General features: G+C 42.1%; 2 protein-coding genes and 1 long non-coding RNA gene across 5 annotated transcripts; 2 read left to right on the top strand and 1 right to left on the bottom strand.

The window, feature by feature from the left end:
• Nucleotides 1–1,410: 1,410 nt before the first annotated feature.
• On the top strand, nt 1,411–4,557 carry LOC6606994. Its single transcript, XM_032722214.1, has 4 exons — nt 1,411–1,719; nt 1,883–3,445; nt 3,506–3,696; nt 3,825–4,557. Exons 2-4 carry the CDS (start codon nt 1,952–1,954, stop codon nt 4,246–4,248), a joined length of 2,109 nt encoding a protein of 702 aa, XP_032578105.1. The 5' UTR covers nt 1,411–1,719; nt 1,883–1,951; the 3' UTR covers nt 4,249–4,557.
• LOC6606993 (intestinal-type alkaline phosphatase) lies at nt 4,540–12,958 on the bottom strand. Of its 2 annotated transcripts, XM_032722215.1 has the most exons (3): nt 12,787–12,958; nt 4,817–6,365; nt 4,540–4,749 (listed from the first exon to the last, which is right to left on the bottom strand). In XM_032722215.1, exons 2-3 carry the CDS (start codon nt 6,159–6,161, stop codon nt 4,655–4,657), a joined length of 1,440 nt encoding a protein of 479 aa, XP_032578106.1. In that variant the 5' UTR covers nt 6,162–6,365; nt 12,787–12,958; the 3' UTR covers nt 4,540–4,654. The 2 variants fall into 2 exon arrangements, with proteins under 2 accessions (XP_032578106.1, XP_002031782.1); XM_002031746.2 differs by lacking the exon at nt 12,787–12,958 and having other exon boundaries at nt 4,817–6,429.
• Nucleotides 12,959–14,167: 1,209 nt separating this feature from the next.
• LOC116801821 lies at nt 14,168–21,782 on the top strand. 2 transcript variants are annotated; one of them, XR_004362252.1, is made up of 2 exons: nt 14,168–15,724; nt 19,862–21,782. It is a non-coding gene; the product is annotated as an uncharacterized LOC116801821 (long non-coding RNA). The 2 variants fall into 2 exon arrangements; XR_004362251.1 differs by having other exon boundaries at nt 14,170–14,725.
• The last annotated feature ends 1,114 nt before the right edge of the window (nt 21,783–22,896 follow it).

Below are 22,896 nucleotides of genomic sequence, written 5' to 3'. Positions count from 1 at the left end.
AATTAGACCGTGAAAATCTCCATGCAAATGAGTGCTAACTGCTTGGCGCTCTCGTTAAGAACATTTCCTTGGACGAGTGTCAGGAGCAGGCGGATGGATGGATTCACAAAGGCCATGGAGCTATGCTAATGAGCTGACGCCCCCCCAAGAAAGCTGACAATTAGCCGGGGGCCAGGAAAAGCCGCAAACTGAAACTTGTTGACCTCGTTGCCACAACAGATCTTGGCCAGGCTCAAAACTTAATAAGCCATCTACATTTTTTTTTCACAGTTTTTAGCCTTCTTCTTTGTGCGACGGAGTATAAAAGTTCGTAATTTAATTTCAGTTTATTAGTCGGAATTGTTTTTGACGCACGAGCCTGTTTTCCGATGGCGTCGCGACGCAACAATTTAATTAGATTTTTGTAGACCGTTTCCTTAATTAATTGCATTCAGCTGCAATTGAAGGCAGGGCTGGATATCGAAAGATAACTCGAGTGTCAGACTTTTACCACCGATTTGACAGTATAAATCACGATATGTGAGGTAGTCCCCGAAGTCCGTTATAATTTTTATAAAATGGAATATTTATTAAAATATATCTTAAGTCTCAATATTATATCACTTTAAAGACAATTACAATTTATATAGAAAACCATGCTGATTTAAATTTTACGTGCTTGAAGCCCTGGCTTAATTCCACTAATTTGCCTAATTTTTTTGGCCAAAAGCTGACGCCATTTTGGAAATTCACTTGAATCGCAAGAGGGGAGCTGCATTAAATTTTCAAAACCACAAAAAGAATCCTTTGGTTCTTAAAATGTCTGAACAACGCTGACCATGATGATGCCAGGGGGAGTGAAGGAACAGAACTCTGGCCGATGGAAGATACGTGGGGCTGGCAACAAAAGGTGCACTCACCTGTCAACGCCCCAAGCACAAACACCATTTGCACCACCCCAATCCCCAGCTAGCCCCACAAAAGCCATGTGGAGTGGGTGGCTAAAACTCCGACGCAGTGCAATGAAATTCTTCATCTACAATTCAATGACATTCCATTCCGGGCTTTGGACGGGGCGTGGCAAGTTGCAGGACGCTGCCAATAAGCGTGCCCCCAGTGGAGCAACAGATGATACATTTATGCAGCGCCCCTGGTGGGCCTGCATCAGGGGGCGTGGCTGCGCATGCGCCTCCCGTGCGCGTGGGTGAATCGGGGGTGGGATGGTCGAGCTATGTCATCCGCCCGGCGAATCCCAGAGCAGGCCGCTCAGGATTCCGCCGCAAGGTGCGAGCGAGAGCCGCACATCCACATCCCGTTCAATGGGTGGGGGGTGGTTGGCCGGTGGATGGGTGGCTGGGTGGTGGTTACTGCCTTTCATTGGCTTCGCATTCAAGCCCAATTTCAGCTAGCAGCATTGCGACAGGTGACCGTCCGCCGTTCAGTTCTCTTTGAAGCCTGCCGCGCGTCAGTTGCGTGTCACGGAAAATCCTCAAGCTAACTGCATAGTTCTTGGGCTAACCAAAAAGTTTCTAGTGATTCCCGATTAAAGTTTAATTTCGAACGAAATTTTTAAAATTGTGCAAACTACACATTGAATATTTAGAACAAAAGCAAGCAAACAAAAAATTAAGTGAAGTGTTAAACTTAAATACATAATAATAATACACCCATAGTTAAAAAAAATTAATTATCAAAGTGCATTAAATAATGAAACATATCTAGGGTTAGATGAAGAAAAAGGTAAATTTAAATCATCTTTTATAATTAAATACCGATTTTATTCTTATATGTATTTATTTTATTTTATATAGTGGATTTACTATTTATTTGAGAAACTTTATTTCAGTTAACTTTAATCCAAAGCCCAAACTAAAACACTTGACACTTTATTGTGCAATCATAGGACTGATTACTAACTTCAAATGAAACACCAGAAAGTTGACGTTACAACGCAATAGAAAAGGGGAGAAAAATGATGAACATGAATCCGCCGACGCACCCGCACCCTCACCCACATCCTCATCCACACCCACAACCGCAGTCCCATCTCCAGTCGGTGCAGCATCTTGGCCAGCATCAGCCACTGCCCGCCCTGCTCCGGGGCCACCCAGCCACCACACACTTCGTGGAGTGTCGGGCATTACCAGCAATCAACGAGACATTTCCGCAATTTGGCCAGCATCGTCCGGCTATTTCGCTGCTCTCCCCCTTGGATCTTTCACTGCGCGCCGCGGCCAGTGTAGTGCCAATTACTCCACCCTCGACGCCCTCGCCGCCTCGCAAGCGCCAGAGATTAATGTCCGAGGAGAATTACCTGTGGCGTCCGCACATGGCGAGTCCTGCAGCTCCAGCTCCAGTTGATCCTGCGGCAGGACCGTCGAGCCTGGCAATGCAGCCGGGCTACTTTCATCATCATCAGCAGCAGATACAGCAGCAGCAGCAGCAGCAACATCAACAACCACATCAGCAACATCATCAGCAATATGCTACACGCAGCAGCTTGGATGGCGCTTCCTTTAATAAAAGTCATTTTCACGGGACGAAAAATAACTTTGAGCAAATTCCGGCGGGTCAATCGAGCGTCAGCTCGCCCATCTACGTGGAAGATGAGACCATTGTGCTGACCGAGGACGAGGATGAAACAGTTGTCAGTTCCCATGACTACAATGAGTACGCCACGGACACGGAGGAAGTCAACGAGGGCGACGATGAGACGCAGCAGGTACAAGTCAGCGATAATGGCGACGTTGATGAGGAAGAGGTGTTTGTCGATGTCCTGGGCAGTGACGATGACGAGGATGAGGCGGTGGACCCGGTGGCCACAAGATTGCAGGCCCAACTAATAGAGACCACGGCCCTGAAACGCAATGAACTTCTGTATGAGGATGAGGAGCTGCACAACCAGGCGGTAAATGGTTTGGCCAGACTCTTTGACCGGGATTTTCCAGAGCCAGATGTGGAGGTTTCCGATTCGGCGGAAGTCCAGAGCAACAGCGGGAAGACCTACACAGATCTGAGTGGCGTGGCGGAGATTAGAACTACTAGTAACGCCAACCTTCCTCCGCCTCCTCCACCTCCTCCGGCTCCAGCGACTTCTTCAATCCCTGCTACACCTCCACTTCCGCCACCACCCATTTCTCGACCCCACAAGGCGGAACGTAGGAGGTCGAAGCTACGAAAACACATGGCCATCGATGAGGAGACCATAAGTCCAGTTTCTGGCACCATCATTCGCAAATTGCGTGACGACGAGGAGCTGGTGGTGCGCAAAGGCGACATTGATCCGGCTTTCAACGTGGTCGAAATCACCGAGGAGGCCAAGGCCATCCTGGCCAGCATCGACAACAAGATTGGAGACTACATGTGCCAGCTCTGTCGCACTGTCTACGATGATGCCTTTATGTTGGCCCAGCACCGCTGTCCCCGCATCGTTCACATCGAGTACAAGTGCTCCGAGTGCGAAAAGGTTTGTGGTCCAAAGGGAGGATTCGCTTTATAGGCGGCTAAAACAAGTTTTACTTCGCAGGTTTTTAATTGCCCGGCCAACTTGGCCTCCCATCGCAGATGGCACAAGCCCAAAGCGGAGGCGTCTGGCGTTAATCCCGCCAAGAAACGAGTTGTGGAAACAGGCGATCTGGTTCAGGAGGCGACTAGGAGCGGCGATGATGCCAGCGATGGCATTTATCCTTGCCATATATGCGGAAAGACTTTCCGACGGTGAGTTAGTAAGACTTTCGGAAAAACTACAAAATTTTATTAGTTATTTGGTATTTAAAATAGTGAAATTTTAAATATTTTTAAGCAGTTAGTTTGAAATGTTCATATTTATTTTCCACAAACAACAGTCAAGCTTACCTGAAAAAACACCAGGCCTCCCATCAGATGTTGGATAATCTCAAGAATCTGGATTTCTTCAAGTCCCAGCAGCAGCAGTTGGCCATCAACGGCCACCAATTGGCCGATCACGTCCAGCTGCAGCATACAACTGGACAGGCGGTCACATCTGCCGCTCCCTATACATCCTTGCCACGCCCACCGCCTGGCATGCCCATCTACCCGCCCCCAAGTGGTAAGAACTATGCGGGTGGACAACGCTTTCCGGGATTTCCCTTTCAGTCATTCGATCAGCGGCGCTTCTACTCCCTTGGCGAATTCTATCTATCGCAGCACTTGGAGCGATCCTCGGCCTTCCAATACGTGCAGGCCAATCACCTGAGGCAACTGTCCAATGTGGCCCAAACTTTGATGCCTCCTCTGCCCGTCAAATGACCCAATCCCAATACGAATGTCCTGCGGCCGGTACCACGCATTGCGGCAACAACGACGGCAACGGGACCTCCAGCGGCAGCGACAGCAACCAGGCAAGTGGCAACTGCCGCAGGGGTGTCCTCCGCTGGCCACGCCTTTAATTGGGTGGCTCCCTCGACCGCAGGTGCAACTGCAACGGGAAGTGCAACTGCAACTGCCACGGCGACGACTGCGGAGTCCGGCGGCAATGTTATCATGTGACTTACCAACTATTAGCAGCATTGAATCAACGATCTCTAGTTAATGTTTAATAAATCAATCAAATTATAAGGACGTCTTTTATTCGGGGTGACAGCTATTGCAATTTGATATAAATATATTTAATTTTGCCTAAACATTTGTATTACATATACACGTATATAGTATTCTAAGGTCGAGCTCTACTTCTGCTAAGGACATGGGATACTGCATGTGCCAGGAAGGTTTCCTTTCGAACACCTTGAAAAATTGAGGACTTGGGGCCTTGAAATAGTTATTAATAAATAAAATGTATAAGTATAACCAGGATACCGTAGAAGGAGTTACTCACCCTGTGCAAAAAGTAAGCTTTCAGATGGTATTTGGTGTAGTCGTTTTCGGATCTCAGATTCCGCCTCATTAAATATCTCCGGAAGCAGGCTGATTGTCTCGGTTTCTTCGCTGACATCCAGGCTTGGTTTTGGATATATGGCATTGGTCATTAAAACCAGAGTTAAAGTATCCGGATCCTTGTGAAGATTAACCAAAGTATCGTTCAATAGCTGCAACTGCTGTCCTTTGTCACTACCCAATGGAATAAATTGCTCGACTATGAGTAGATATCCTTGTTTATATTTAATAAGCACATTCAAAGACTTCTCCACCATCAATTTCAGACTTGGGGCCTTTGAATTACCGCTCAAATCTCCATTGGCCATCACATCCATTAAATAATCAAAACTACTAGAATTTAGGGACTCCAGCTCATCCCTTCGCTGAATCAAATCGAATATTATTGGATTGATTTTGCTCTCCCGAAGTTTTTTGGTTCTCCAATCCTTTAGCAGGTTGCGTCCATCGTTAGACTCGCAGAGCAGCTCATCCACAGGATCATATTTGGTGTTGGGCACCAGACTGCTCAGCATCTGCCTGCCTCCGCCGATGAGTACATTCAGAGATTTACCAGTTTCACCCAAGATCAACTGTTGGGCTATATCCTGGCAACCGGATTTTATGGAACTCCGCGGCATCCTTTCATCGCATTCATAGTGGCCATTAGTGTTTCCCAAAGCAGCTCCTGTGGGTCCGGTAATCCTTTGAGTGGTCACAAAACCAGTTCGCAGGCCAGCCAATTGTGCCTGTCGCAGAATGCTTATCGGTTCTTGCGTTGCATTAAATAACCTTCCGCAATCCTGCTGATTTTCTGGGACCTTATCCAAAGGAATTCCCAACCAAAGAGCTCGGGAAACACTGGCCACTTGACAGGGAAACTGCTGACTGCAGCTGTTTTTCAAGCGAGCCAAGTGGGGGAACTGATCCCAAATAAAGTTGGTATTGCCACGGCTAGTATCTCTAGTTGGAAATCGAAAAGCAGCCAAGTCTCGTCCATCGATTCCCAGTATCACAAATATCCTCACGTTCTTAGGATAAGTCAAATCATGTGGCCTTAGTGCCTCGTTGAGCTCATCAATGCCCTTATCATACCAGATTTTCTGCGAGGGCGCCACCCTATCCTTCCAATAATCCACATCCGCCACGTTGGCCACATCGTTCTCCACTTCGTACCTGGTCATAAAGCCAATGCAGAGCAATGTGACCATTACCGTTATCAAACATGTTCCAGCCACCAGGAACACCTGGGTTGATTTCAGACGAATAATTTCGCAAATCTCCTTGGTCTGCTGTGTGGTTACCATTGCAAAGATGCGGCCAAAACTGATTCACAATCGCTCTCTTCTTCGGGCTTTATCATAAGGAACATTATCTGCTATCTGTTGTTCGAGATAAGGTTTGGATTCTCCTTAGGAGAATTACAGCCCCAATCGTTGGCCGTTTTGTTGGGTTTAAGTGTAGCAATTAACCCACGTCATGAATTATAAATGCACTAATTGGCGTGTCAACTAATGCAAAAATGCAGTGAGAGAAATTAAGATCAATTGATACAAAAACCATAAGCGGTTTAGTGTATACGCAATAATAGTTACAATATTTATAACTTTATTTTTGAAATCTCATTTTATTAGTATTAAGTATATTTTGATTAAGTTATGATTGTGAATGGTATAAATTATGTTTTACACATATTTTCTTCGTATAAATAAAAACACTTAATTACTTATAATTTTTGCCAGTGCACAACATTGAGAATTCCGAGTTCAATTGCCGTTTTGAGGGGTCAAAAACGTCTCAGCTTTGGCCATTAACTATTTCTCACATTGGTGTGGGCCACAATTGATTTGTGATTTGGGTCTAAAGCAGCCCAAGTTGTCAGCAAAATGGAATGGAATGGCCTCTTGGCCCTGGTAAACGACAAATACTAATTGTCATTTGGCATTCAAATGACGTTTTCAATTTCCACCCCGTTCGACAAACTATTTCGCTTATGAATTCTCGCCCAATTAAATTGGCTAACACACAATGCAGCAACGGTTTGTTCATTTGCCAGTTATGCGAATGCGAAATTGTTGCCTCAATTACCTGCCATTAGCCCGCATTTACGCCCCCTTAATACCATTCCATCCCAACCACGCCCACTCGGTCAGCCACGTCCGTCATTTCGTCGCTTTGAAGTTGCTTTGCATTGACATGTGGTCAGTTTTCCCCCGGCGAAACTGTCACAATTTCAATTCGAATCCCACTCAACTGACAAAGCCACACGGTCGGATATCACTTTGATTATCGTTTCGGTCCCTTCATCTGTTTGTTTTTCCAACTTGTCTTGACTTGCGGAAATCGCTGACCAATTTCAATGACAATTTTTCAATCACGCTGTGATTTTGCCTGTCAAAGAGCAGCACACGTTGCGTATGCGTAACATGAATAGGGGTGTGAGTTTCCATTTCTGCTTTCTTACCCCAAACCAATACTTGCAGGTTAAATAGTTATTATAGAATTTACATAAGACAGGTACAATCATATCTTAGAAATAAAACATTTCTAACTTTTATTTTTATGGCTTGTTTTATATTGTTTAGATTAAATTATTTAAAAAATAATAAAATGACGCTGAAAAATGAAATCCGCAATCATATTGTTCTAAACCTTTCCATATCCGTCATCTCCTTTTAAAAGTAACGTCTTTGTTATTTTATTGTCAACTAGAACCGAATACACGTCTATAGAAATCAGGATGGCAACTCCCGAGTGAGCTTTTTGTGAGCGAGCTTTTGACAGCGCCCTCTGCTTATGAAATGTTGAAGCTTTCTGGATGCATGTTATCATGGTTCTTTGATAAAATTAAAAGGCAAATATGAAATGGATTAAATGGACACAATATAAATATTTCTTTTATATAAATATATGACATTGTTACAATGTGAATGAATATTATTGTGATGTTCGCAAAAATTATTAAACTATATTTTTGGATATTAATAAGTTATTTAAATAGTTGTATGTTTTATTAACACAAACCATAACTTTAAGCGATAATTGCCACAGAGTAAGTAGTATAAGCCGAGTTTATTTATTAGGTTTTCTTATACCTTACCAAATGCCTTTTATTTCTATTATTGGGTTACTAACTAATGTGTTTATGAAATATTATGGTGCTCATCAACAATCAGTCCGCAAAACTCCGATAGGGAACAATTTAAAATGTATAAAATATGCCAACAGCTGGTGAAATCTGGTCCGGCTCACAAAGGATTAGACCCTGCCCGCTGGCCAAATCATTTATAGTGCAAATGGCATTTCGTATGCATCCGACAAGCGCCGCAGGATGCAATTAGCGGCGAGTGGCCATTACCAGAGCCATCGAGGACAGGAAGGCGAGGTGGCGAGAAGAGAAAGAGAGGAGACGGCAACCCAGGAACCCGATAACATGGCCAAGAACAGTGCTTTTGACTGGCAGCAGCGCCCAGGAAGTCGACGGGCGTGACGCATATGGGTCACTTGGCCTGGCCCACGTCAATGGATTTGCAGGATGCCGCGGCAGCTGCCGCTGCTGCGTCTTCTGCTGCATCACACCCACGCCCACGCCAATGACCACGCCCACGCCCGGAAAACTGGGTGTTTCCCCGACCCCAATGGAATTTATATGCAAGAGAGTGAAAGAGAGAGAGAGAGTGAGCGAGAGGTAGAGACGGAGCATCTCTCCACAACCATGACCTTGCCCCCCAAATAGAAATTCTCATCATCGAGCGTTGTTTGCATTCCAACGGCGCCTGCCTAAAACATTTTCCGTGTTCGCTTTCCATATGGCAAGGAGCGCGGAATTTCCTTGACACATTTTCAGGGGAAAATAATGCAAAGCCCAGCAAGTGGAATACCCAATTAAACTTTAATTGGACACGCTTAGTGCGAATTATGCAAATGTGCAAAACAAATTCGCCTGATTTGCTAATATGAAAGTGCATTTACGCCCAAGTGCATCGAAAAGTGCACATACAAAATATATTAATATGAACAAAAAAAAAAGAATATTCCAAGAACATCGTCTCAAACAATATATCATCAACCCCTTTTCTTACGTTTAAGATTCGTTGTTGATTAGCACTAAAAAATTACACAATTGCGGCTCTGGAAAGGCCCACGCCCACTCTGACGCCCACAAATTATAAAACCCTGTCATTGACGTCAGATAGTCGTGTGCAACAAACATAGTCGTCGCTAGGCGCTCGTTTGCAATCTGGAAAACTGTCGATTTGCTACTGAAACATCTCCATATTCCTAGAGCTCCCCATGGGTAAGAGGTATCTGATAGTCGAGGAACTGCAAGATTGCGTTTTCTCTGCATTAAACACCTGTGGCTAATACGCTTAAATCAGTTCACATTGAACTGACAATTTTGATACATATACAATGTATAATTTAATAAATTATTTCGCAAGTCGATACTAAGACGCTTGAGGTCAACTGCAGCTGTCGATTGATAAGAAAATTTCCACTTAACCTACACGTCTTAGCATCTGCCATAATTGGTATTTCTCTACATTGTTTACGCTTGATTGCATGCCATTCTCATTGCCATTTTACAGCAATTTATATAATACAGGGGGGTATAGTCTAGGGGGATGAGCAATATGACTAGTCTATCATGGGTGCAATAAATGATGCAGTGGGCTGGAAAATTATTCATTCCAATCTTGGCAGCGCCTTTTCAAGAGTACCTCCAAACAATCAATCTGCCATGCTATCTTATCATATACATTAAATATAATCGTTAAATGAGTTTATACAAATAGTATAGAAGTAAACGAAGTTTATTTCCTAAAGTGCACTTAAATAAACTAAATTAAGCTACTAAAGAATCGAACATTATTACCCACGCTTGCAATTTCGTTTTTTTTTTTATTAGGAAATGCGCTGCGCTGAAAGTCATTTCGTTTTCCAAAGCTGTATTTAGATTATTTTTTTTATGTTTGGCAAACACGAAATAGAAAGACCAGCGGCGATAAGACAACGGAGGAAAGGGAAAGAAATGAAAAGAAAAGAAAAGAAAGGAACGGAAGAGAGATAAAACAGAGAAGTTGCATTTTATTGATTGTATGAACTTGCTGCTGTGTCCGTGTGCAATTTGTGTTTGTATCTGTGGCTGTACTGAAAAATAGTTGACAACTGACGATGCACACAAACACATTGACACACTTTTATATATAACCATATATATTTCTATTTATGTACATATATCTCTGGCATGGCCTTGAACGTGAATTGCATTTGCGCTCGAAAAGCGAAAAAGTAAAGGGAAAAAACAAACACCGAGCGAAATGTGCCAAAGCAAAAAGTTTGAACGCACACAGGCGCAATTCGCAAACTGCATTTCCCACTCTCTCGCACTTTTTCTCTCTCGCTATCTCTAGCTCGCTCTAAAGCAGGCCATCCCTTTCCAGCGAGGAACTAAGAATCTCAAGGTTACCGCATACACATACAAATCAAATCGCTCATGTGATGTGCACTCTATCGCTCTCTCACTCTCTCTCTGTTCCTCGCTCTTTTTGGCTGATATGGAAAACTACCGAAAATAATTAAATTTTCAAATGCAATTTCATGTTTTTGGCTTCTCTTGCCTTTTGGACTAATCCACCTGCCAAACTGCAGGTGCCTGCAGAAACATTTCCATTTGCATCTACACAGGGCAAAAATAATGACTACACATGGATAAATGTATTCTATATTGAGTTATCTTGAAGTCTAATTTATAATATTAATCTTATAATAAATTTTATAAAAGTATTTACTTCTTAAGATGCTGCCTTCAGGTGTTTTTGATTTTTTTCAGTGCATTCCCAACTTGTATCGCATGTTTTCTGCCTACGTTTGCATCTTTCCATCTCCGCTTGCCAACAAATTCATTATCTCACAGATACAATTTTCAGTTTCACCGCATTTTTCCGTATTCTATTTTATAATTTTAGCAACAATTTCCAACAGCATTTTCCTGTGTTTGTTTAGCTTATAACGTAGGTGTGTGCAACTCAACGGTTGAGGGTGAGTGTCAGTGTTAATTGGTTTTGAAAATAACATTTTACATGCTTAAAATGCATTTTGATTAATTGCCGCTGTAACTAACAAAGTTGATGGAAATCGCTTGCCGTTTTTGGTTGCCCCGTTAACTGAGTTATGATCGAGAAAAGTTATTAGCTTTGCCATTAAAATACCAATTGGGTCACAGCAATTTCCTGCATCAATATGAGAAATCGGTGCAATATTGCTCATACGCCACGTTGCCTAGCCGATTCCAGAAAATGTGCAACGGTCTTTTCGTCAGGGGAAGTGATTGAAAAGGGGTTGGCACATACACATAAATGACAACTCCCACCCCCATAAAAGCGCCATAAGCCCCCAAATGTCAAAGTTGAATGCACAATGTGAAAGGCGATGTGGGCTAGGGAAATGCAAGAATATAGCAAATGCAAGTGAAATTGAAATCGAAATGGGAATTGGAATGAAAATGAAAATGGAAGTTGGCATGGATCCGTGAGTCATTTGGCACACTTGTCCGTCCAGTGCAACGACCAACATATGCTGCCCATTAGCTTTACCGTTGCATAAAAGCTACCCTCTGGCTCTCATTTCTCTGTTTCCCGATTCTGTTTCTGTGTTCCTCCTGCAATAAGCGAAACATGAAAGCGAAATTTCTGGCACATATTTCACAAACATCGACTGCAGACAACGCGTCGCAAGTAGCGATGAATCATTTGCCCTCTATATACTGGTGTACAGCCAATTCACCACCCTCACACAGCTGCACTTTTGCGAAAGCTCTCTCTTTGGCTCACTGTTCCATTCCACGGCGTTTCACACGCACACACACACACAAGCAGAGTGAATCCTTGTAGCATATATTTCAAGTTCACTGTCAAGGTCACCTACTACAGTCATGCGCTGCGAAAAAGGGGAAGGGTAAGGGTGCTTGTTGCAGCAGCAGCAAAATCGACAGAACAAGCAGCTACCTACACAGTGCTGGCGAAATGTTGCCCTCCCACTCTGCCACAATTTTCCCCAAAGTATACACATTCTATAATAGATGCGCTCTAAGCTCGGCCCGCACAGCAAGTACTATAAAGAAATATATGTGTTCGCAGGGGATATAAATACGTTTGTTCATTTAAAAATGGTTTACAGGCCAGCAACTGATTTCGAGCAAAATTGAGCCCAGCCCAGGATTATTTTTAGTAGCAAATGACATTTTCAGCAAATTTGGGCATACTCGATTATCTTTTTCCTATTAACAAAATTTTTTAAGTTTTTCTTGAGTTTAGTCGACTTAAAAACCAGAATAGCAACATTTGAATTTTCTGAAATGTAATTTTAAAAAGGGTCATAAGAATTTATTTAATAAAAATAAAGTAAAGTAAAAATTAGTTTTTTTTTTTCATAATAAATTTTTAGTGTTCTTTAACAAATGATTCTTTTTTTCAATCCCGTTAGGTATTCTGTATTACCTAACAGGTGACAAAATTGTTTGGTACTCTTAAATAAGTAGACCCTTTCTGATTTTCAACTTCTCTATTCGTAACTAAATTCGCTCGTAATCCGTAATGAAATTTTGTTCATTTCCCCACAGTGCCAGCGATAGAAAAGTTTCCTTCGCTTACGCAGAGAAAGGTGGGCGCAAACAGTTGGCGGTGACTGTGCTTGTGGAAGTGCAAGCCATGGCTGTGTGTGTATCGGGCGAGTGGTTATATAGTTGTATACGGGGTATATATGTGACTCTATATAAGCTTCGGAGTGCGCCAGTGCAGTCGCATGTGTGTATTTGTGTATCTGTATCTGTAGATGCATTGGTATAGCCCGACATGCCCTAACATCTGTTGCATATAGCCGATGATATAGATACAGATATGTACATGAATCGCCAGAAATACATATATTTACCTGAAAATATGGAACCTACAAGAGCTGCCAGCGATACATCTGCGGGTGCGACCGTTACAAAGTGCCTAGGTATGCAAGAGTTGCACTTAACGCATTTAATTAAATTAAACAATAAAACAAACATGGCGGGCAGTGTTCTCTCGGTCTCTCGCAAAACCAACACATACACCAGCGGCCCCAAACAAATTCAATTAGGAAATTAAAATCGAAATGGCAGCATGTTTGTGCTACTGGAAGAGAGACCTATAAGTGAGCAAAAGAGATGACTGTAGCAGGCAAGAAAGAGACGCAACCACAACCTGTGTGGGGATGCAGATTTGGGGTGCTGGCTTAACCGGTGGAAAATTGCAGCAGACACACATTTGTCAATCGAAATCGAAATCACATGCACCAAGTACATATGTATGTATGTACATACATAGGTATTAGCAAGTCCCACCTACGTCAGACATATGACAGCAAATATCCGTACACTTAGCAGGGCCAGTAAGCCAAGTAATTATTGTATTTCCCTTCTATCACTACAAGCATTTTGTGTTGCAAGCGGCAGTTAGTCAATAAATGCGCTAATTATATACATTTCGGTGCCCAGGCCCAGAACACGAACCGAAAAGCCCAGAACCAGTAGATACACAGCGCACTCAGTGCATATACAGTGCACACCCTTGGGGGAGAACCGTTACAAACATGTTTTTTGCAACCAATATTAATGAGGTGTTATCCAACCTAGTTGGGAATTATAAGGATCTGCAAATTTCTTATTTTTTGTCATAACTCTAATCTTCCTATTAGGTAAAGATCATTTTTAATGGCATCCGTTGGTATAGTAAGCCTCCCGCTCTTGACCTGCTTTAGCGGGTGACCACTGTACCAGTGCGGCAGTAAGCGAGGCGCGTCAGGGCAGACTGCACAACTTAAACTACAAGTACATGCCAAGAAAGGGAAAAGGGATGCCGTTGGGGGAGGGGTTGGGCCAGAGGGAGACGGCGATAGAGAGGGCGAGTGAGAAAGCGAAAGGGGATCAGATGGGGAATACCTGCCTATGTGTGTGTTACTGCGAGAGAGCTGCTTACTTGCACATACACTACCACCACTTCGTGCTGTGCTCTCTCCTCGCTTTATTACATAACATCCTTGAACTTGAGCTGAGCTTGCCAGAGTTTCCTTTTCAAATGCAATACGTATGCAAGTATATCTGTGCATTTTAATTCTGGCAGTGGGACGCTCAGCTCCTTTCAATACATATGTACGTTGCTTTCTTCTGGTCCCCATTCTTCTCTTCTCCCACACTTTGACCACTTCGTTTCTTCTCTCTTCGCGTCGGAAGCTTTCGGGCTTTAGTCATTTTTTAGTCGGGCTCGGTCATATTCTGCTGGGCTGCGCGTTGGCATTGAAAGTGTGGCAGGCGAGCTGCCAACAACGCTCCATTCCCAGAAAATTCCCAATCGGAAGCAGAAGAATTCTAAACACAACAAAAAGTACTGCATATAATAACCACCTCAAAAAAGAGCCAGCAAACAATCCCTACATTATTTGTTACAAATTAGACACGCAAATGACATCAACAGCGAAATTGAATCAGTTAAAAACCAACCCATTCAAAATGGAAAAGCAAATACAATGCAAAATAATTGGAAATTAATTGTGCTCAATTCTACGCGAAGTGCGTGTCATATCACAAAAAAATCGAAGATAAACACACGAATAGGTAATTTCGCCAAACATAAATTAAATCCTTTTAAGTGCATTCTATTGTGTGATTAGAAAAACTAGGAAGTAAATAACGAAATTGATTTAAGAATGCAAGCGCATTTCACAACTATTTTAAATACGTGCCTCAAACAAGTGAGTTTTTACATGAAGATACCACAATTAAAAAGCAATTAGAAGAAGTCGGTGGAACAATAAATTAATAAAATATCAAATGGGATCATAAAAGGTGAGCATTGTTTCACAAAGTTATTAAAACTATCAGTCATTTCGTCATCCATTTTTCACTTGCTATATGAAATGCATACATTTGTTTAGAAATTGTTTTTTGTTTCTTTATTATATCAGCATATAAATTTCTAAAAAACCTAATCATTCCAAACCCAGTTTAAAATGTCCATACACTCGTATTCCTTGCTCAAACTTTGAAAGCTCTGTGAAGCTTTTCGCTAGGATCAAGGGATGAGGATCTCACAACCACCCGAACCCTTGAAATTGTTTTTCAGCCTTTTGTTTTGTTTTGCTTCGGCTAGAAAAAGCGTCGCAATAAAAACAGGAATTCGCAAAAAGCAAAAGTGAGTTGCAAACACAGATAAAAGTGCGCATATACAGATACATTTTAGGGATGAGAAATGAGGGGAGGAGAATAATGAATGAAAGAATGGTGGAGAGTGGAGCAAGAGCTGGCGAGAGAGCCAAGCCAGTTTGAAGGCCACTGCGAAGAGAATCACATGTGCTTTTCGTGGTTTCGAAGAGGGGCAGTGTGGGGCAGTAGGGCAAAAGTAGAAGGCCCAAGAAACAGGAACAGGAAGAAACGAAAAAACTTGACGAAACAGCACGCTGTGAGTCTGCGAGAGAGGGAAGAGAGTGGTTTTGCCAGTAGATAGAAACTCTGTCGACGTCGACGGCGACGCTGGCAGAGGCTGCGCCGCGGCAGAGGTGAGAACTTTCACAAAAAAGCGGCGACATTGAACAGCGGTGCCTTCAACCGATCGCATTTGCTGCCTGTTCACCCAAGCCAATAGATAATTCATAAAGATAATCAAAAACCCAAATATAAAACTTAAAGAATTAAAGTTCGCCACAGAATTAAGTTTGCTTCTTGCCCGAAAAGTGAAAATTTTCCGTTTTTCTGCCCTTACCAAATCTGAACAAAGTGCATGTTGGAAAAACAAAAAGTATCGGCAAACACAGACACAAAAAGAAATGTGGCAAAAAACAACAGAATGTGAGTAAACTTAATTGCGTCGTAGTTAACATTTTTTCGACGGCGTCATCAAAGGCAATCCGCCACCCCCGTCGCGTCCCCCTCACCCGACCGCTTTCCGTGATTATGGAAAATACAGTCAACAATTGCTAACGGCTAAGTTTTAATAACAGGGGCGCGCCGAAAAAGGGATGGGTTGTTTAGAATGCGTATTACCCAATTAAAACGAATGCAGGTACCTAATTTTTGTGCAATAAAAGCCAGTGTTTTTCAATCTAAGCTTTTATTAGAAATATGTCTATGTTCTTTAAAAAATAATCGCTGGCCCCGTCTAGCAAAAAAACCACATACGCCCCTGTTTGCAAAAATTCTCTCTCTTTCACACACACACGCACACAATGACACTCAATGTGTTTTGGCCATCTCTCCCAATCATTTGATTTCCTTTGCACGGAATTTGCAGAAATATCAAAATTGATTTATAACATAAACAACACAAATTAAGCCAACCGAAGAAAAAATACATAATCGCGAAAAAAAGCCACAATGGCAGCGAAAATAAACAAAACAAATGCGAAAAAGCTTCTAAACAGTTCCGTTTATACATATACAAGTCAAAAGAAAAAACCAAAAGCCAAACGAAACCCAATCGGAATTTGGCCAAAGGGAATTATGATTCTTAGGAACTTTGCGCGAAATGATGATGGCTCTATTTGCGTGAGTGTGTGTGTGTTGCCATTTTGTTTGTCAGCTTTCCAAGTTGTTTATGACTTCACTCGGCAAAAACAATTAGGCACTAATTTGCTGGCAATTGTCGCTGATGCAGTCGCATTCTCCATCGGTTCTGATTTTGATTTGATTATAAACAAATTGAAAATTTAAAACAGAAATAGGGTTTGTAGACAAACTTCAACCCTTAAAACTAGCCATAACAATAAAATTTTACTAAGCGTATAATTGCTGAAAATCAAAGTAACTACTCTTTAGATACGCCTTTGTTTTATCAGATAGATTAAGAGATCGACAATCGATACCCTTATATAACTTTATATTGCATCCATCAATGTAATGGATCGTAAAAAGCGTGTTTACTACCAAGCGGTTCATGGAATTGCTGAGCATTCGGATAACTTGTAGATTTACGATCGGCCAGTTAGCCTGTTGATTTCCGATTGCATCACGTGTCATCCGCAGATCGGCGCTTCTATGTGGTTCGTATATGTGTGACTCAGATTATCTATTGACACACGATCGGCCGAGTGCGGTAAGCAACTCTGTGAAATTGTAAACTGCAGTTCGTAGTCAATCAAGATCCAAGTGCAATTTCCCGGCATTCCCCCAACCCCCACCCTCTTTTCACAGTAAAAAACCACAGCCAACCGTACACAATGCGATATTTTTGTATCTGAACTTGACTCGAGTTTAGCTTTGCGTGCCGCTTTTGTTTGCACAAGATACGAGTTCATCGATGTGTGCATCTGCATACGTATTCGTGTGGGTAAATGGGATTTCGAAATTCGTTTACGTAACTCTCGCCACATCGCCGCACAGCCCACACTCATTAGGGAATTACGGAAGCGGGTATGTGGATGAGAATGGAAATGGGATGGGATGGGTTGGGGCAGGAAAAGTCATCTTCACGGTACACAGAAAAGAAAATCATTGGAAATCGATGTGCTGATTACGATCTGTGACACAGAAATTATGAAATAATCTATTATAGTTTATATTTCAACCAATTGCACTTATTCAAATCCAATTTAGATTTCCTTTGAATAGTAAGTGCTTGAATATTATCTATCAGAATTCTTTGCTTTTGATAACATTCCAGCTAACTTATCTACAAATATAATTGAACTTGAAGAATTTTCCACATTATAAATAAATCTACCAACTGCTTATTATTGCTTATAATCGGAAGTTTTTACCATAAAGGTATCAAGTTTTCCTATATAGATAGTTATATTCCAGCTAGGGATAAACAGAAACGGGTCAACCTAATTCAGAGAAACATTTAGTTTAGGGCATTTTTTTTGCTGTGCACTTCTAATTGCCAAGTGGCGTCATTTGTATGCGAGTCCAAAAGGGAATAGATGGTATTTAGGGATGTTGTTGTGAGGGGTGTATTTTTTAGAGGGGAGATACTGAGGTGGGCAGTCTAAATAAGGTTAGAAGATGATGCCTCGGCCCAGGTGTTCGCCATATTACGTATGCATCGAGTAAGCTGCAATGGGCAACACAGAGAACGAAAAGATGTACATAGAGAGTTATGCAGAGAGAGTAACACACACACACAAAAGCTCTGTCGACGTTCGTTCAGTATGTCGCTCTCTCTCTCTCTCTCTCTCTCTCTCTCTCTCTCTCTCTCTCTCTCTCTCTCTCTCTCTCTCTTCAGCGCCTCTGAATGTATGCGTGTGTGTTTTTCAAGTTCAAGGTTAAGATACTAGTTGTACATACAGCACTTGGGCCGAGAGTTCGAGCGAGCTGGCAATACGTAGCTGTCATAGTGCTGTGCTGTACCCAAGTGCATTTAAGTGCGTCAGTGTGTGTGTGGCAAACCAGTTTGGTGAAAAAGAGACGCCTACACGTGCGGCGGCAAACAAAGAGGAAGCAAAAGCAGCACAAAAAGCAAAAACCAGAGGCACCAAACACAGCGAAAGGAGAGGCGAAAAGTACGAACCATAAAAACAAAAAGCGGCGGCGGCAAACATCCACTGGCAATCGAATAAAAAGCGAGCAAACATCAGGCGCTCTCTTTCACACACACAGTGTGGTCTCATTTACACAGAAAGAAAAATTTTATGCCCTTAGTAAAATAATTTGGACAGGGAATTATGACTTTAAATGAGAGGGAGGAAGAATATGATGAAAATCATGATAAATATGCATTTCAGAAATGTGCACAATTTTTTAATGTGTAGCTAGAGTTGATAAAGTTGATTTCATCGCTCGCTTTGCGACACTTATTCGCACTTATTATTGCTCTATGCGTTTTGCCATTCAGTTTTATTATCTTTCGCGCGAACACACACACACACACACACACGCGGTATATACCGTGGAGCTTTAATTGAATTGATGTTGATGATTACGCTGAGTGGCGACTGCAATCATCACCGCCTCCCCCTGCCCTATCAGTCCCCTTTCGACCAGACTGACTACCTGCCAAAGCAAAACGAAAATTTCTGTTGGCCATTTAATTAATCGACAGCGTGTTCTTACTTAATGGACTCGTAGCTCAACGGTAAAAACAGCAAAAAGCTGAAACTTCGATCCCCCCAAACCTTGAAATCGATTCCGCGCATAGCTCAAAATATTCCACTGACCAAGAATGCCACTTACTGTATTGTTTATCTAGTTTAAACGCCATTACCATGTGTTTAAAACGAATTAACCATTAAGATGCGGCTAAAAACTTTAATAAGCAATGATCCATACATTATGGTTTTATGCACCTTAACACGTAATTTTTTAGAAATAAATAGACATTTTTGTGTCTACACCCATGGCACATGGCTCATAAATATCACATTAAACTAAATTCCATTTTGCATAGCGGCGAGTTCGTTGCACCAGCTGTGCAATATGCAATGTGCAATGCACTCGAAAAGGCCTTGAGTGGGCGCTGATATTAGGGTGGAGAAACAGCGAAACTGGCGAACCTAGAAAATATATATTCGTTTTCCCTCGTGTTTTAAAACAGGGTGAATCACGCAGCGAGCCAGGGAAAACGAATTCTTTAGGTTTGGTTATTAGTAGAGATACACCCAAATGGAAGAAAAAGAGTAACTCTACGACTTTTTCGAATGTAAAGGTGGGAACAAGTTGTATCTTGTCCTATTCAGCGATTTATTTTAAACCAAACCAAAGTGGTTTAAAATGTTTATTGTGTAATATTTTTAAATTTAAGCAATATATGTATGTATATGCCCACTGCTCTTTTATCTAGAATTGTATATTTCAAGTGCTTGTTGTTTTTTTTTTTTTCGTTGTCTGTGCAAATTCCGCCAAAAATTGCGCCCTCATAAAATGTGCAAACGAATGGCACAGCGAAATGTTTGTTTATAGACGGACCAATATGCTGCGGAATCGATAATGTTAGCGTGCATTTTATCGATGGTCTTCTAAACAAAAATCTCTTTGTTTGTTTATTTTTAGGGTGGCGGCGAGCTGCGTCAGCATGGAAATTTAATTAGCGACAGTTCAGTTCAGCTGAGCGGCGATAAGTCGAAAGGATTGGATGGCACACTGTACCGCCCACTTGCTCGGCCCCTGCAGCCATCCACCACCACCCACTGGGCCACGATGAGGGGAAGGAGGAGATTTCGTTGATTTTTGCATGACGACAGCAAAAAGCGAAAAGGCGGAACAACAATCGAAATGCAACTGCACGGTTGTGTGGGTGTGCGAGCGAGGCAGCCTATGTGAACCAGACATGCGCGCTCTCTCTCAGCGACTTGAACTTGAAAACTTTTTACTGCCGGCAAAACAAGAGAGAGAACGGAGAAGAGAGAGAGAGAGAGCGCTGAACAGGTATGTGTATGTGTGAGTGTTTTCCATTGATTAAGTTAAACAAAAACAAAATCAGAGCTGAGCGCAAGCTTCGCTCCCGCAGCTTTTGATTTTCGCGAGAGCAGCAAGCAGCTTTTGCGTGGGCGGCTTAAGGCAGCGCAGTCGAAGTCGCTGCCGGCGTCAGCCAACTGTTTGCTGTTTTGTTGTAGGCACATAGTGTTGCATACCTAAGGGGATAGGAAGTAGCGAAGTAGCGGGACTGGACAGCGGAGTGAGAAGCGGGAAAACGGTAGGTGGGAGGCGGGAGGCAGTGGGGGAGGGGCGTGACCTCCACCTGTGCGAGCCCAGCTGCAGCTTCCCCGTTGGACAAGCTGGCAAAGTTTATTCGGTGACGAGCGGGCGACCGATGAGGTCAGCATCACGCATACGCCTAGTTATCCCCCGTGTGCCCAGTATCCTGTTCGCTGTTATTTTCAGTTCGTTCGCTTGTGAGTGTCCGTGTGCACTTCGTTCCAAGTTCATTTTAAAGGCGCGTCGCCCTAGTGGCAAAATCAGGTGTGGAGAATTGATTAGCACACAGCCCGAAAATGGGAGAAAAATACAAACAATATGGTCGCTGCGGTGTGTGTACTTACATAAAACTCAAGTCAAGTGACGCACCCCAGCATATGGCAATTAAATTTGAATAATTAACCAGCTGAGAACGACACGAACGGAGCTCTCTTCGACACACACACACACACGCACACCAACGGGCATACGGACGTACTAACACTAGCTCACATTTGCCATATGCAACACTCGTTGTTGTTGTTCTTAGCCTGCACCTTGACCTTTCCACACTCATGCAGCAGTACGCGTGGGCAGCAGCAGGATATTGGATACACGCGCCCCATTTCGCGGGATCGGGGATATATATATATATATACATATGTACATGTGCATGTACACATACACTCGGCTGGCAGCTGTTTGTAGCCGAAACCAAGGAGACGAGATGCACGACAAAAACACTTCGGTTGTCACACTGAAAAGAGGACCAGTTGGACCTGCGGAAAGTTTCGCCCACGAGTCACAGATGGTGTAAGTGCAATTAATTAAATATCGAGAAAAATGCAGGAAGTAACTCAGTTCAAATAGTGAAGAGGGATATAAATGGGTTCAGGTAACAGAGTAGAGTTTAAAGTTTGTGAGATAAACTACAGAAAATCACAGAATCAGAAAAAAGTAAAAGCGAAGTAAATATAAAATAAATATAAAAATTATATTTAAATCGCTATCGTTTTTATTGCGCCTCATCTATTTAATGATGTTTAAAAAAATACGGCATTGTTAAATTCGTAATGCACTCAGAGTGCCATTGCATTTAGTTGTGAAATTAAATTAAATATGACTATATGAATAAGTTTAGCTCTCGTTTAACTAAAATTATAAATTCATATAAACTGCGGCTTATATCGCGTTTGCTTAGTGCAAAGAAAAGTTAGATACATTTAACATAATTAAAAGCAGTATAATAAAATGTGACTTTAGTGGCTCATTGCGAACTAATGTTTAAAAACCAAAAGTGTGTCTTATCGAGTTAAATAATTGTAAAACGTGTATTATAAAAGTGCAGCTAAATGAAACTGTCGCTTGTGGAAACTTTGTCTGCAGCTTGGTGAAAAGCGGGAAAAACGGTTTGTGTCTCTGCTGAGCTTTTCGCGAAAAGCGAATTTTCCATATGCAACTGCCATTGGGATACACCCTGTGCTCGCTTTGAATGAAATGCAAGCAAGTGAACACAGCTGGTGGTATCCAGTGGCCGTTTGGCATCCTTGCTGCTCCACAAACTCCAAGAATAACGAGAATGCCCCACCGGGAAGTTCATTACAGGGTAAGTGCATCTTCAGATCTACCAGTTTCCTGCTCAGGATAATACCATTTGTTTTGCAAGTCCAATTTATCAATGATTTTCATTTCGTTTACTCGTTTATTACATTTCGTTACGAACCTAATTTTGCCATACTAAAATGATGTTCTCTTAGCCATAAGCTTCAGTTCGATTCAACAAAAAGTATTCATTTCTCCCCAAGAAAAAATTTCGAAAACAATATTGAAAACAGTGAAAAGAGATAAATTGGAATTCGAATAAAATAATCTTAAGACTTAAGAATCGTTTAAGAAACTAATCAGTGAGAAGACAAAAATTGCATATGATTATACTCAGCATTTTCTTGTTACACATTTCTCTGAATAATTATAATTTCGCTTTTCGTTTGGCTTTGGTTTTTCCGCTTGCTCCGAATTTCTTTTTGATTTATATGTACTTTATACTATCCACGCACATCGGCGGATTGGGATTTGTGGGCTCCGAGGTGCGATTATGGGCGCATCGAATGCAACGCTCTGAAAACTCTCGAAATCATTAATTATGCCCCGCACAAATAGCAAACCGTCCGTAGTAATGAGGGAAATTTTCAGCGATCTGCTTTAGAAATCGCCGAACGGCTGGCACAAACAATTAAAAAGATGTTCATGCTGCAAATTGATTTTGTTTGTTTGTGATTAATATAACTATATTTATTTTCGCCCGATTTTCTGCTTCTGTTTTCGCGCTTTTCACCCAGTCGCGTGTGCACTTGTGCTGCAAAACGAAAGCAAAGCCATTTGGCATTTTCTATTTTCGTTTCGCTTCGTCT

The sequence above is a fragment of the Drosophila sechellia genome, chromosome 3R (genome assembly GCF_004382195.2).
Source record: "Drosophila sechellia strain sech25 chromosome 3R, ASM438219v1, whole genome shotgun sequence".
Lineage (NCBI taxonomy): Eukaryota > Metazoa > Arthropoda > Insecta > Diptera > Drosophilidae > Drosophila > Drosophila sechellia.
This window is presented reverse-complemented; position numbering and strand designations above follow the sequence as displayed.